The 16,688-nt window shown below is 37.3% G+C and overlaps 1 protein-coding gene across 1 annotated transcript in view; it reads left to right on the forward strand.

The window, feature by feature from the left end:
- The window catches only part of HIP1 (huntingtin interacting protein 1), a 2,554,439-nt gene that overhangs the window by 1,622,022 nt on the left and 915,729 nt on the right, over window positions 1–16,688 (forward strand). The window contains exon 12 of the mRNA XM_044054110.1: window positions 13,067–13,164. Coding sequence (XP_043910045.1) covers window positions 13,067–13,164 — 98 coding nt within the window. The remainder of the gene's footprint in view (window positions 1–13,066; window positions 13,165–16,688) is intronic.

Here is a 16,688-nt window from a genome sequence, read left to right on the forward strand (position 1 = left end):
ACTTTAATCTGCATAAATGCAAATCTGTTGTATACACATTTTAACTGTAAATAATACTTTTGTTTAGATGACTGAAACACATTTAATGAAACATTGAAGGAAAAAATAATCTTGTCTTTCTGTAGATTCTTGAGTTGTGCACCACAGCTGTTGCTAAGTTTAGGTATTACTCTGCATTGTCCTAGTCACTACTGAGGTATTGGAAGGTTCTCCCTAGAGTCCTAGTGTCTTTTCTCTTGTGCACTTAGGCCTTCCAAACTTCCTGTTTCCCATCTCCTGTGTAAGGCTGGCTGGCTGATGTAATGTTTTTCTTGACTGTATTTACTTGCATTATGGAAAATCAACCTGGAAATTATTTAAATATCCAAACTGACAGTGTATCTTTTTGTAACAATATCTGCAAAGCACAAAAAAGCAGTATCAGGTTCTTAAAATAACATTTGCAGCTTTCACAATTATAAACCAATGGCATTGCTTGTTGCCCTGACTTTATTTAAATTTTTCTGCATGAAATAAACATATGCTGATGATAAACTCTTGTAAGTCTGCAAGCAAATTGATAATGTGCTATAGTGAACTAGACCAATGATACTGATAAATACATTCTTACAAGTCTGTAACTGAACTGGTAATGTACTACAGGGAAATGGAAAGGCTGTAACTTCATTATTAAATCAAACAGAAACATTAGTGACATTGTTTTTCCCTGTCATAACCTCAAATGAAACTAAAGTAGTAATCTGATGCAGGTCTATTTTATTACTTTGAAACACAACTTCAGAGAACAGCTGTTCATAGAACACAAATCAGTGAACAGCTGTTCAGTGAACATTCACATCAACAAATGTTTTTCCCATGGCAGTGAGTTAGTTGGCCCACATACAGAAATTTGCACTTTCCCCCACTGTAGTGCAATCTTGGAGTTGGTATTCATAAGTTCCCCTAGTTTGGTGGGTTTGATATACTGCAGTGTGTGTGTCGCTCGGTATGTTGGGCAACTAACTCACTTCCCTGGGAAACATGTTAGCTGATATGAACGTTTGATAAACGGCCATTTGCTGTTTTGTGTTCGATGAACGACTGTTCACTGAAGGTGGGTTTCGATAAAGTAATATAGACCCATTTGACATTGTATTAATATTTCCGCATTTGTTGCATTTCTGTACCTTTATAAAATTAATCTTAACTGTTGCACTTTCTTTATTCTTTGACCCTCAGATTGTAGTTTACAAAAGAATTTCATTTCTTTAGTGTGCAAGTCTCTGCCCACTACTGTACGTGTTGCTATTTACTTAGCTGATGTCATTTAACTTTTTCAGTACTACTGAATGTTGCAAGTATTTATCATTACTGTCTACAATTTTCTTGGATAAAATAGTAAGAACTTTCACTGCATAAATCTATCACTAATAATATTAAACTGATCTTTACCATACTGTTTTGTGGCATACAGTACTGTCTTTAATTCAGCTCGCTGAGCTGGCTTGTAATTTACTGTGCCTCTATTCTGCTTGGTAAACTGCAGTTTCTGCTTGAAATAAATAACATCTTGAATTGTTTACATATACACATTTATTACTAGACTTGAACTGATCTGATTTTGGAACTTTACTTGTCTGTCCTTAATACAAGTTTGTGAAGTTTCTTCAACATGAGCTTTGAACCTGTGGATTTAATGACACAGTATTCATGCTGCACTCTTTCTTGCATGGGATCTGCATTTTTGACTGTATTGTCACTTTTAAAATGTATCACTGACTTTAAGTTTTACATTTTGTAAACTACCAAAACATTTAATATCTGTGAACGCTTTTCTCTTTCTGTCTGTATCAAGATATTATTTATGCATTGCAACACTTTACTGCCATTTCTTATTTATTTTATTTTACATTTGTTGACCGGGCTAGTCCAGCTGGATATATGTCTATTTTCAGTGGAGGCCCGGGGAGAAAAGCTCCACAAATTACAACAACATAAAAGGTCAAGACAAAGACAATAACAGTATAATTTGGTACATAAGTTTTAACAATTATAGTACAAGCCTAAGATTATATATTTTATATTTCAGTAGGAAAAAGGAAAATTTTATCTAAGAATAGATGAATAAGACTAATACATTTGTATTAGAAATGGTGTAGTACAAATCTTTATAACATATTACAAAATTAGATACACCTAGTAATTTATGATAAGAGATACTAAGGTCTCACAAAAACCTAAGAAAGAAAAACACTAGAGATCAATAGATAGAGTATAGAAGAACAGCAAACAAGGATGGATTTCTAGTGTTATTTAACACATAGGTTGTGATACTATATGAAGGTGTTTTATCATTCCACAGTATATACTTATTTACATGAGAAAAAATCCTAAGGAAGGTTAAGCTCAGTAAAAATTAGTGAGACAACACAAGATCATGATCATGGGAGGCTAGGAATTGTGGGAGTCTAGTTAATAGTTAGGTACTTAGTCTGGGTTAACACAGGGGCATAGCCAGTGTGATTTGAGGTAGGCTTTAAGCTTGCTTTTAAATAAGCTGACAGAGGATATTGAGGTTGGTTGGCTTGGGAGGATGTTCCAGGCTTTACCTACTGTATTGGAGAACAAGGTGTCACCAGCTAAGTTGTTGGATTTTGATATTTGTACAAGTAGGTTATTAGCTGAGCGTAAGATCTTGAGGTTATTATAGGGGATGACTAGGGATGTAAATATGGGTGTATTTTGAGGTAAATACAGGATCTTATGGGCTACTATTAATTGATTGAAAAGTATTAAATTTGGCAGCTCTAACCATCCTAACTGATTCAGATTGATACAGTGATGAGTTCTATAGGAGGACCCAGCTGCAAATCTGGCAATATTGTTGTAGGAGGATGTAAGTTTACTCAGATTACTTCTACATATTTTGGTATAGATAGGGGAGGCATAGAGCAAGGTAGAGATGAGGTGGGTGCGAGCAATAGTAACCCTGGCTGGAGGTGTAAGAAAGGGTTTTATTCTATAGAGGGAACCTAGTTTCTTGTTTACTGTTTTTATGGTGTTATTAATGTGAGGTTCAAAGGACAAGTTGTTATCTATTAGTACCCTGAGTAGTTTGGTGGTTGGTTCAGGAGATATTATAGTTCTATCATTTGAAGTAATAGTAAAGTTAAGTGGGGAGGTTCTGCGGGTGGGGGTAAATAGTAACATTTTTGTTTTTTTGGGGTTAAGGATAAGACATCTTTGTAGGAGCCAGTTTTCAACTGTACTAAAGGTCATTTGGGTTAGTGACTGAAGTTCTGATTGAGAAGCAGCAGCGCATATGAGTGTGGAGTCGTCAGCATATTGGATACAGTCAGCTTGAGGAATTACAGAATGAAGGTCATTTGTAAAGATGGAGAAGAGTAATGGGCCTAATATAGATCCTTGCGGGACCCCTAGAGTGTCTGGGACGTGGGAAGATAAAGTATTTTCCCATAGTACAGCCTGTTGCCTGTTATGTAGGTATGATTGGAACCACTGTATAGTATGTTTGTCCAATGACAGGTTTTTGAGTGGTTTTTTAAGGAGGTGGTGATTCACCATGTCAAATGCTTTGGACAGGTCAATAAAAACAGCTGAGGATAGAGTATCAATATTACGATTACTGTTAATATGGTTAGTGAAGGATAAGAGAGCAGAGGTGGTGCTATGAAATGGTCTAAAGCCATGTTGACAGGGTGCTAATAAATTGTGATAGAGTAGGTAGGTTAACAGTTGTATGTGTATACATTTCTCCATTATTTTTGCCAAAGGAGATAGAATAGCTATGGGCCAATAATTGGACAACTCTTTGGAGTTACCGCCCTTATGCAGGGGAATTATGTGAGAGACTTTCCAGATTAGGGGAATAGATCCTTCAGAAATAGTTCTGTTAATGAGGATGGATATGGGGTAGGCTATGACTTTAGCAGCTTTTTGCAGGTATTCTGCAGGTAATTTATCAGCAGAGAGAGTAGTGGGTTTAAGTTTCTGTATGAGGTTACAGATAAGTGAAGTGGGCAATGGCTGAAAATGAAATTGATGAGAATTATTGGTAAAGGTTGTGGCAGAGCCTGGGATGCTATGGGATAGCTGGTTGGGTAGGGATTGTATGGTTTCAGTGAAAAAAGTATTAAATGAGTCAGCTATTTGGATGGGATTGTTGTGATCAGAGCCAGAGGGAGAGGGAGTACTTGAGCATCCAGGGTGTAGGAGGTTATTGATACCTCGCCAGAATTTTTGGGGATTATTTTGGTTGGTTTGTTGTAGTTGGTAGTAGTAGTTTCTTTTATCGGGTAATATGGCTTTTTTTGTTTCATTTCTTAGATGTCTGAATTGCAGGTGGTCTGAGGAGCTTTTTGTTGAGCGCCATTTGGCCCATTGTTTATTTCTTTGGAGGATTTTTTTGTTTGGTTGTTTTGGTGAGCCATGGTGCCGGTTTGGTTCTAATTCTAACTTTGCGTAATGGGGCATGGCTGTCTAAAATGGTTAGAAATTTAGTGTTAAAGTATTTCACGGCATTATCTATTGGGAGGTATTTCAGGGGTGACCAGTCACAGGTGACTAGTTCAGCTTGAAAGTGAGCAGGGTTAAAATTTTTGGTAGTGCGAATAGTTCTACAGATGGTAGAGTTTAGGATGACAGTTTTTGTTCTGATTAAATAAGTAAGCAAGTGATCACTTATGTCCTCAGGGAGGGTGCCTGTTTTATAGTTTAGTTGGGGGGTATTAGTGAGTATCCAGTCAAGGGTACTAGTTTTGTTGTTAGTTTTATTGGTACAGGTTGGGGATGTTATAGTTTGGGTAAAACCATATAAGTTGATATGAGTAGAAGGCTGCTCAGATATACAGGAGTTCCAGTTAATGTTAAAATCTCCAAGTATAATGGTTTCTTGGGGGTAGTTACTTGAGAGCCAGCTGAGGATAGCCTCTAATGTGTTGATGTTATTGCCTGGGGGAAGATAGACACATGATAGATATATGGCTTTGCTTTTGTTAAGCTGAACCTTAGTCAGAAGAATTTCTGCATTGTTGCAAAGTGGAGGTTTGGAGTCTAACAAGGTAACTTGTAATCCATTCTTATAAAGTATGGCTACGCCTCCTCCTTTTTTAGTGTTACGGTCACGTCTTATGATATTATAGCCAGGGGGTAGAACTGCACTGTCTTGTATTGATGGATTAAGCCATGTTTCAGACAGACAGAGGATGTCAAAGGAATAAACATCAATAAGGGCATGCAGGTGAGCTATTTTGTTATTGATGCTATGAATATTAAGATGAGCTATCAGGAGAGAGTTGGGGGGCTTGGTAAATGTCTGTGTGATTGAATTTGTTGGTGTATCAGGCTGTGTAGCTGTGATAGTGGTAGGATTTGGGTTAGAGTGTATATCACCATCTAACAGGGAGTGGACCTGAACTTTTAGGATGAGTTGTAGAAGTTTAAAAATTAGGTTCTTATTTTTTCTAGCTACTGGGTTAAATTGAGAGATGTGATGGAGTCTATGAAATATGGCTTCTGAGTACTTAGCTGAGCTGGGGAGGTTGCTAACACTATGAGTGGAGCTGGGGGTAAGGACAGAGGTGTGTGTGATGTGGGTATGCAGTCCTAGGAATCTATGGTGTTCATAGAGAGTAAGTAGATAGGGAATGATAAGTATAATTAGGAGTAGTAATAAAGGTAAGGGTTTACAGGATCCTTGAGCCATTTGTTTAGGTTAAGGTGGTTAAATGTAGGGATATTTGTGGATAGAGTGGTAGGGTAATGGATAAAGGTAAATGAGTGATGGTTCTTTAAGGGGGAGGAGTTAGGGGTAAAGTGAGAATATAATAGAGGTAATAGCACTTTAAGGGGAGGAGTTAGAGGTTGGTCCTAATGCATAGGGGTGTGGCAGTTAGAGTATAAGTTTAGGACCACTGGGGCGGGTGGAATTTGGGGGCAAGGTAGGGGAGCAGAGTGAGCCCGCAGGGCGAATGGAGCGGGATGAGCCACAGAGGAGTTCACCCTAGGAAAACAATCAGAGGAGCAGTAAGCAAAGGTAAGTAAAGCAGCAGAGGGTAAGGTGACACAATGCCTTGATAATAGAATATGCAGAGAGGGTTGGCAGTGAAGAATATTAGAAGAAAGAAAGAATAGAGTGGGAGTATTAGCTCTTCCAGAATATTAGAATCCAAGAGCCTGTAAGTTACTTAAAGTTGGAGTCAGAATGGTGGTCTAAAGGAAGATATTGCCCTCTAGCGGACAAAAGCTGTATAGCAGAGGCAATATATATACTGAGAAAAGAGTGCAGGGCGGTAAGTATGTTATAGAGGATTGAAGAGGAAGAACAGTAAAAATACTTGTAGTCTAAGAAGGGGGAAGGGGTGACAGGTATGGGTGCAGATAGTAAAGGCTTTCAGCATGCAGGGCAAGTCCTCCTTAATACTGGGAAACCAGGTTGAGCAGCTGGGAATATAAAGGGAAAAGAGAGACAGTGGTAAGACACACAGAGAGATAAAAAATAGACAGTTACACAGGCTTATTAAGTAGTAACTTGAGCATAGAACAGAGATTAACTTGCATAGTAAAACAGTCTTGACTGCATGTATTACAATGTCTCTATCAGTGATAATATTCAAGCAAGACACTTATAAAAGCAATATAGTTCAGGAACAATAAAGGTTAAACTCTTCTATGACTCAGTCAAAGATTACATTCAGCAAGACACTTGTTAAAACAGCATATCTCTGAAACAATAAGGTTCAACTTGTCTTATAACTCTCTATCATGTTTGCATTTGTTATTTGTATAGATAGATATATATTTTTGTTTTAGAAATGTAGGCTTCTAATTAGTCCTCCTTATTTGCACACATCATTGTTAATTAGGATAGTCAGTATAAGGTGCTTGGGCAGAGGGCGCTGTGATTTCTGTTGTATGTATAGTAATAGTATGCAACAGGAAATAACTGCTCTATATAACTATACAGTGGCAAACAATAGCTCTTCAAATCCATACGATGGTGAAAAGCAGAAACATAAACTCTATACAGCAACCTTAGCTGTCTTTATAGGTCTGAAACAACACTAGAATGCTTGTAGTCATTAGCGTTGTTAGCGTACAAAGAACGCCATGATTCCAGTCTAATATATAAATATATTATGTAACAAGAGCGGTTTATAGTTTTAGTATTCGACAAGAGGTTAGTTCTTATAAATCATACATTGTCCAAAAACAGAGTCTATAGCTCTATGTAGTGACTATAGTAGTCGTAAAAGGTCCAAAGCCAACACTTAAACGCTATTAGTTGATGGCGTAGTTAGCATGCCACGAAAGCATACAGTCTATCCGGTGCTACAAAGTTCCTGAAAACTACTCTACCAGATCAACTAAAAAGGCTACATAAAAGGCTACACAGTAAACACGCTATCATTTAATTGGCATTTAATTCAAATTTATTAACAGTGTCTGCTAAACAGATCAGTAACACAAAAAATTGATTTGCCAGATCTGTAACTGTAAACCCTTTATTTTGTGAATTTACTTGACTGTCATTTCTGGTACACCATTACACACCCTGAAACTGTTGCCTTTTTTTCTTACTGGCCGCTCCCAGTGTGTCTTAGCATTTCTAAGAATAAGATACTGTTTCTGAAAATGTAGTAACTTAACTTCCTGTACTTCAGCCCTGGCAGCTGAACTGGAATTTATTTCATCATTAACCCATAAATCTGTGTGTTCCTGCTGTAACCAATTTTTCTAATTCTGTACACTTGCACATTTTACTGCACACATACTTTCTGTTTTCATCTGTGTGCATTACTGTACATTCTGCAGCATTTTTATTGTTCCATAAAATCTTGTTACTGAAGTGTAAAACATGTAACTTTGATGACATGTCCATACCTAGTATGGAACTGCTCTCTGCTTTAACCTTTGACCCTTCAAATCCTGACATTGGGACTCATGTCTTCTAATAGTGGTCTATTTGTAACTGAAATTGATGTGTCTGTATTAATCAGTACATTATTCCATAATTTTGTTTCTGTAAACAATGAAATATTGTCATTTTTCTCAACCTTAAACAATGGCAGAGTATGTAATCTTGTTTGGTGCAAAACTGCCACAACCTTATAGATAAGATGAAAAACATTTTTTATAGGATTTGCAACAACACTGACTTGAGCTGTGGTATGCATTTCTTCTTTATTTTACCCTGAAGTCTATATATTATGTATGTTGGTGTTTACTTTGTCAAACTGAACAAAATCTGCACTTTGAGCCCTCTTATCCCCCCTCAGTGCAATATTTGCACTGGCTTCTGAACACAGTATACTAGAATGCATTACATTCTGAACATTTGTATTTGAAATAACTTGAAGTTGAAACATTACAAATGTTTGCATTGCTTCTTGTCTGAAAATCTGCATGTTACGTACACTGACTGTGTTTACATCTGTAGCTGCAATACTGCGACTTAACTTTGTATTTTAAGTTGCATGGCTGTAGCATTTACACTGATTTCTGAAGACTGTAAACAATAATTTGTGTTATTTAAGTCTAAAACCAAACTAATAGAAGCTGAATCATTCTGTGAATCTGTCACTGTATTTATTACATTCTGCTTCTGAGATTTAACTCTTTTGCATCTAGAAAGATGTAACATTCCTGAACTAATAACCTTGAAATTTAAATGAACATTTCTGGAATGCAGTTTTTTAGACTGCTTTACTCATATTTAACTTTAAACCACACAATTACTGGTGCCTTTGCTGTAGAAGTACTGTTTGACTTATTTATACCATTAACATTTACTGATGTAATGAAACTTTTCTGAGATTTTACTGTCTGACTCAGCTAAAAAATGCATTGTAACAAAAAATGAATGCTTACATGAGGAAACTTGAAGTTGCTTTAAGAAGGTGGCCTGGTGTCTCGCAGCTTTTTTTTAGCTTTCTTTTGCTTGGCTCTGTGATGTCACACTGGAGACTTGAAAGACCGTTGTCTGCTTTGGAGATGGTGAAGTTTGCCAATATGTTGCTGTTAAATGGAAAATGTCTTTCATATTTGTATCTTGGAGAGTCTGAAGTTCTTTGAGACTTTACTGTAGATTTTCTGAAGTAGTATTCCAAATAAACATTGTGGCTCTATAGGATGCATGTCATCTGACTGCTGATAAGGTTGCTATGGGGTTTTGGGACTTACTTTAACTATTGCTCCCCCATCGATGGTGGCTCGCCATTGTAAGAATTGATATTACTGTAGGATACTGGTTTGAACTTGAAATAACTGAAAGAAACTGGAATGAAAGTCTTTATCCATTAATTACCCAGAACTGTGCTGAACAGGAGCTAGTCTATCCTTGATGTGCCAAGTCTTCTTGTACATTTCACAATCAAGTCTGCAAACACTGTAGATTGGTTAAGAATGCTTTATTATGTACAGTGGAGGTATATGTCAGCAATATCCACATACTGTTTCCAATAAGAGTGCTGATAAGCATATCCAAAGTTTCTATATGCATATTCTGATCCTCCTGAATAGTATAATTAATATTCTGGCACGTTGGATATTTGACCTGACGTCTGAACTCATACTCGAGTGTTTGTACTGCCTTCTGAAGACTGCAGTGCCATGACTTTCTACCTATCAGTCCAAAACAAACTAACTTAACTGTCTGAAGTATCTCCTAATAATACCAAAACCCTACAAATCTCTACACACTTCTTTAGCCTTGGCTCCCAAGCCTTGTACCATACAAACAAAATGTGTTTGTACTCGGTGTACTACACACACTGTTCTTATTAGTATTCTTCACTTAAGGTTATTTTCATTGATTGAAAGTGCATTCACTGAAACTGTATGCACGCTGTGAAAGACTGCTCTAATATGGATGCATTTCTAGAGTAATGCAAAGAGAACACTATTTTGTACATTTAAATCATTCCTGATCTTAGATAATTATAATTATAATTTTAATTATTTTAATTAAATTATATTAGATAAACTAGGGGGAGTTACCTCCACAAAGTGACCAGTCACCAGTGGAGTCCCCCAGGATTCTGTGCTGGAACCTCTCCTGTTTGGCATCTACTTTTCTGAATTAAAAGCCGAACCAAAGGGCTCTGGCTGACTAAATTTGTAGATGACTGCAACCTAGGAGCAATTATTGAATCCTCAGATGACTTAGCCCTCTTGCAAGAATATTTGTCTCAAATAAAATCATAAAATGAAACTAAATGCAAAAAAATGCATTGTTGTATCCTTCGGGAAGCCCTCCATCCCAGGGAACTACCATATTGGCAATATGCCCCTAAGAGTTGACCAAGTTTGCCATTTTTGAACTTATGTGGACAGTGATTTAACTTTGACCAACGTGTTTATTATAAGAAAGTCCTGTACTGCACAGCTTATAAACAAAGGGATTGGGTCTAGATCCAGGGATGTCATTGTCCCCCTTCACTCAGCCCTCATTAGGCCATCACTGAATATAATGCCCCCTTTGGCATGTAATCTGTCCAGATACTTGCAACAAATGCCACAGTTCCCCCTGGTTTGAACGAATATGTCTCTCTGAGTAGTTTACTGAGACTGAAAGCCAATATTTTGTTGTAGTTTTTAACATCATTTTTAGATTTTCATTGTGAAATATTTATAATATGAAATTATTTATATATAAATATATTATTGTATGCATTAATATGGAGTTTGTTCAAGTAGTTATATATTGAGTACCAGCAATGAATAGATTAATTTTACCTTGGTAGGTAGTTTATTAAGTTTGTAATATGATTGGTTAGGTAGGCTTAGCATGTGATGTTAGTTTGCTGTTTAAGTTTGATTTATGTTTTATATTGTATTCTGATGAAGTCCACTATACTAGGATGATAGTGCTCAAGGATTTAATAAAATCTGGATGTCGAGCCACTGAGGTCTGCATCATTTGTTCATACTTGCAACAAATGGAACACCTTCAGAGATACCGTACTAATAGGATATATAGCCTAAACAACATGTCCTACACGGACTGACTCAAAGTCCTGTCACTGTACTCTATCATACAGACTGCTGAAGTTACCTGTGTCTGGCATACAAGGCATCCTCTGACCCATTACTGATGGATTGACTGCATATAAGCAAGTAAAATGGCATCAAATATACTCAGTCTAGGGATCTAAACTTCTGCAGCATCAATAGAACAGTTTGGAGGACAGTTGTACCTCACAGAGGATGCCACACCTCTGGAACAGACTCCCCATCCACATAAAACAAAGTTCATCCCTGTTCATATTCAGATGCAACTTATATGTATGTAAGGGGAACAGAAATTTTACCCCAAGAGTGCCCTTTTACTACTAATAGACAGAGGCAGCTCCTATATGCTTTATCTTATACATGATTCCTTCAAATTATCTATGGTATGATTACAGTTTATCTCATTAGGAATAATATAGAATTATCGACCATATGATGGGTAATACCAATCTAACAGACAAATAGGACTGTTCCATACGTCCATTATTTGTGGAAATAAGCTTTCCAAGAATTGTTAACTCCTAATTGTTGAATTACATGCTTGTGGATTTTTGCTGCCCTTAAGTATAATGAACATTTAGGAATGAGTGATCAGGAAAAGATTTACAAAAGATTTACAGGGAACAGTAATAGTTGGGTTTTGCTGATTTCCCTCCTTTATGAAGTGGTATCAGGAGGGCCTCCTTAGAGTGCATGGAAATCCAGACTCCATTGTTTGATGCTTTTATTGTAGAAGAAAATTTATTTAAGGATAATTGCTAATGAATGGTCAAGTATCTTAATAAAGCTGGTAGACTATGATTAAAACCTTCTGAGCAAGGCTGATTTATTTATTGATGTATTTTTTTGTGGTTTTGTGGTGGTTGAATTATTTGAGGTGAAGCTTTGAAGTTTTGTGAATAAGAGGATGAAGACACATCAGATAATTGATTCAAAAGAATTGAGAGAGCTACTGTAACAGTATAATATTCACATGTTTGCTGTTATATTTTTGTCTCTTTGGAATCTGCAGTAATTGCCATGTTTGATATGAAATGTCCAGGTTTGAAGGTGCATATGCCTACTGATTTCTTTTCCCTTGGCACAAGTTAATTTTTCATTGGTGTCTGGGAAACGCTGTCTGTATATGTGAGTTGGTCAGAGGTGTACAATGAGCAAATGAAAACTGAGGGACTCAAATTAAGATTACTAAAGCTGGTAAAGTAATGCCTTCAAGTAAAAACACACCACCATACTGCAGGCAGTCTCCAAATGCATCTGCCTGTTCATTAGAAACCAACCCCTCCATAAGTACTGTATCACCCTAGAAAAAGCCAAGTGGATATCCACAGAACAAAGATCGAACCTACTGTTAGGATCCAGACTCTATAAACTACTCATTGCCTGAGAACCAAACTCTACAGTACTCCACATGGTTTTACCTCTCAGGCACCTACTCTTTGGCAAACTCCTAAAGTACCTCTTCATCCAATCCAAATGCTCCTGATTTAACACAGGGCATAGCACACTATTGCTGTCTCCTTTCCTGTTCTCTTCTCCTTTCACAGAATTACTGAAAATTAACCCACTTTAGAAACTAATGCATACATTGTACATTACTGTACAGTTTGCTTTTTTGCTCAATGTACATATATAGTTTTTCTATGCATCTAATCTGAACTACGCTGTTGTTGTTTTTATGTCTGCCTTTTTTTGTTTGTGAAACGTTTTGTATTTCACCCTAGTTTAGCCTGATCAGTGTTGATCAGTGCACTATCCTGGTAAAAAAAATCCTAAATAAATGAAAATTTGTATTGTATTTGTGTGTTCCATATTATAATACCCTATTATTGTTTGTTAAATCAACTTGTACATGTTGCTTGAACATGCAAGTCTTCATACAGCTTTGTACACTATGACAATTTTACAGTATGTTGGAGTAAGAAACTTGCAATCTGCATAATATACTGCTGTGGCACCATAAGATGGAAAAGGGCACTGTAGTCAATTGATTATTTGGAGAGTAATATGTATATGTATACAAGTATTGACTTGATCAAAATGAAATGTTTTACAGACTATGTTTGACAGCAAGTTTGATGACATTTTTGGCAACTCTGCAAGCACTGACCAGTTTAGTTTCAATGCCCAGAACGGGATGCACCGGGATGACAGGTACGTTTAGTTTTGCACTTGTAAATGGTCTGATGGGCAGGCTTTCCAGGAACCATATGGTGGTTACAAGGACAGATTATGGCCATGATGGTTGGTCTGTTAAGTCTGTGTGAATGTAACTCTTGTGTATGTGTGCACAATTACTTAGTACTTTTTTTCTATGCAGACATCTGAAGCTCGAATTGGTTGAATGCCACCAGCAATTCAGTACTCTGTTAACACCTCTTTTGTTAGCCTTCGTATCAAATAACACAGAAGCAGTATCAAAATGATTTGGTAAGAAGTACTCCAGAAAATCTTAATTTTTTTGATGCCTATCCTGTGTCCAATGTTGTTGTACGTCCTATTGGTACTGTAACATGTATGTCTGTAGCTCCCTGACTAAATGATAAGCTGTTTTGATGGCAAAACCTGCTTCAGTGTCCCCTTTGACAAGATTATTACTGTTATGCAGTTACATACTCTGGTCTTTTTATCAGTGTGAATTCGAATTCCACTTTGAAAGAAATGATTCTCACCTGGCACCATAGTACTTAGTGAGCTGGTATAGGTATATACTCCTTTTTTTCTAATCCCAGGTGAGATCCAGCAGTTATTTCTTTGTCAAAATACTCTTCTGCCAAGCTCCTTGCAGACGCTATCCCTTCTGATAAGCTATGAAAAGCCTTGCTAGGTATAGGAAGAAAGTATACACTTATTTCACCTTAGCCTACAGAATAGTGAATTATCAGACTCAAAGGTCTGTTTTTTTGGCTTCTTTTGACAATATGAGAATGTTAGTTGCTGATCTCCCTTCTTAAAGGGGCACTGGCTCAGATTTTTTACTAGAGCAGTTTGTTTACATTTTAGTACTCTGTAAGTCACATGTTCAGCTAGAGGCAAGGTTTTCAAATAGCCTTTTTAGCATACTGCAGGTCAGATTACACAAACTCTCAGTTAGAGGAAATGCTTAGAACTTTCAGCTGTAGTTTGTCCTTTTGTATTTTCCTTCCCCCACTCATGAGCAATTAGATTAGCTGAATGATTGGATTTTACTCAGCTGGCGATGCTATCTTCTTGTCCCACATAGACCTGGAGCCTCTTTAGCAATGACGTGATAGCTACTTTACTATGTGCCTGCTTTTGCAAATAAGTATTCAAGCCTAGGCAATAGTATTTTTCATGCTTGTTGCTACAAATGTTTTCCCCTCCACTATCAATTACTTTTCATACAGTGTGTTCTTAGTGTTGCTTGTTTGTGTGTGTGTGTGTGTGTGTGTGTGTGTGTGTGTGTGTGTGTGTGTGTGTGTGTGTGTGTGTGTGTGTGTGTGTGTGTGTGTGTGTGTGTGTGTGTGTGTGTGTGTGTGTGTGTGTGTGTGTGTGTGTGTGTGTGTGTGTGTGTGTGTGTGTGTGTGATGATGTAGGTGCACTTTTATAGTCATACATGTTTCCCTCAATTTACAGCACAGCATTGCTTTGGACAGTTGTGCCTTGCAAAGAAACATGTTGACTAACAAATGTCCAGATATTCTAAAATAATAAAATATTTTGCATCTTTTCTGTAAAAATGTCATGCAGCTTTCAAATGAATCTAATCACTGCTCTAAAAGTATTTTCTCATTAACTGATGCTCTATGTTGTCCTTCAGAAATCACACCATAACTATTTGTCTAATAGTGATTCCATCCTACTGGTTTTCTTTTCTCACTTTTTTTCTATCATTCATTGTGGTAAAATGTTTTCAACTGTCACATCTTTCCTGCCTGTTTGAATGAAGTACAGTTAATTTACACTGATTAGCATTTGAAAGCTGAAGCAAATGCAGTCTATATACATTTCCCATATACTTTTCAGTACCATTCCTAGTATATTATAGTAGGTAATTACAGGGGTACTTTTACTAAGGCAGTAAAAAGTAAGTGCTGCAACCAAAAATCTCATGCCATCTATAACCCTATATTTTGACAAATAGCTACTTTTCTATGTATGTATGTATGCATGCATGCATGCATGTATGTAACACAATCTAGATTTATATTCATGCGGTTTGAAAATAACATCCTCTTTGTGTGTTACTGACAGACTTGAAATTCTAGGCATTTTTAATGTCTATAAATTTCAGATATGATACATATCTAATAATGCAGATCGCAGTACACAGACCTATTAATCACGTCTGTACATCGGTTACATGATAGCATCACATAACACAGTGTTTAGTACAGAGAAGTAACAAAACCTAAAAACTTATACAGATGCAGTACTGTCATCTTGGAAGACTTGGCAGGACATGAGTGAGCAGCAACATTTACATAAGGCCTGCCAGTACACTTCTGGATGACCCAAACCATACAAACACACCCCAGGCCTGAATGAGAAATATTCTACTGACACAAAGTGTATTGTCTAGACAGCTAGACTGCATATCTCATGCCAGTGACAGAACAGTGTTCCCACTCAGTATGTCACCTCTGGTGATGCTCTCATTGCTATGCATTGATGATAAGCCCTACAGTGCTATACCCCAAACCTGAATGCATCAAATGAAAACAAGGACATGTTGTCTCAGTCCAAGGATAGGACTGCCATCACCTTGTCAAATGTCCGCAACAGTACACACAAGGTATGGTCAGTGTGTTGATGTCACATTTTAGGTCTATGCAAATGTCTGACATAATGCTGAGGGTCAGTTAAACATTAAAGGGTAATGTAGCCATAGTGACTTATTATGGAGTACAATAATATTATGCCAGGTAGTACAACATTCATACACTGTATACAGTTTTCTGTCATTTCACTTTCCCAACAATACAAACAGTTCTACTGTTATCCTACAATGTGGAATTATACTTTTAGTACATCTGGGTGCAGACTAGCCTGCATCACATTACTGTAATGTCCTACTCTGTTATCCACACCCTCATTTGTGTAACTACCTCTAAATGTAATCAATAATGTGTTCTGAGCATATACATATTGCGCATAATACACAAACTCCACATATATAGCCAACCTGCTGGCAGGCAGGTTCAGTGAAAACTTCACCCCCTTTCCCCCATCAGTAAACCAGGACATCCCCAGCACCTGCACTCTCAAATGCAAAAAGTATGGTCTCCATGGGACCTGATAACATCCCTGGCTGCATCCTGCATGAACTCAGGCATAAGCTCTCAGCTCCATTAGACACCCTATTCAACCAAAGCCTGAGCACCAGCTTCATCCCAGCTGAATGGAGGATAGCAACTGTCATCCCTCTACACAAAGGTGGAGCTTCCACTGACCCAGGCAATTATAGGCCCATCAGCCTAACTAGCCTGATCTGCAAGGCCATGGAACGCATCATCATGGACTTATAAACAAGGACATTGGCAAGTTCCAAAAGCTTGACCCCACACAGTTTTATTTTGTCAAAGGGAGATCATGTCTGTTAAATTTGGTTAACTTCCCCGATAGCAGGAAAACCGATAAAGGCAGTCTCACAGTATAGACAGTCTCACAGTATAAGCGATAGTCTCCAGATGTAACAAAATCCTCTCGTAAGACTC

Source organism: Protopterus annectens, chromosome 13.part0, assembly GCF_019279795.1.
Source record: "Protopterus annectens isolate FY-2018-M chromosome 13.part0, PAN1.0, whole genome shotgun sequence".
NCBI classification, from domain to species: Eukaryota; Metazoa; Chordata; order Ceratodontiformes; family Protopteridae; genus Protopterus; species Protopterus annectens.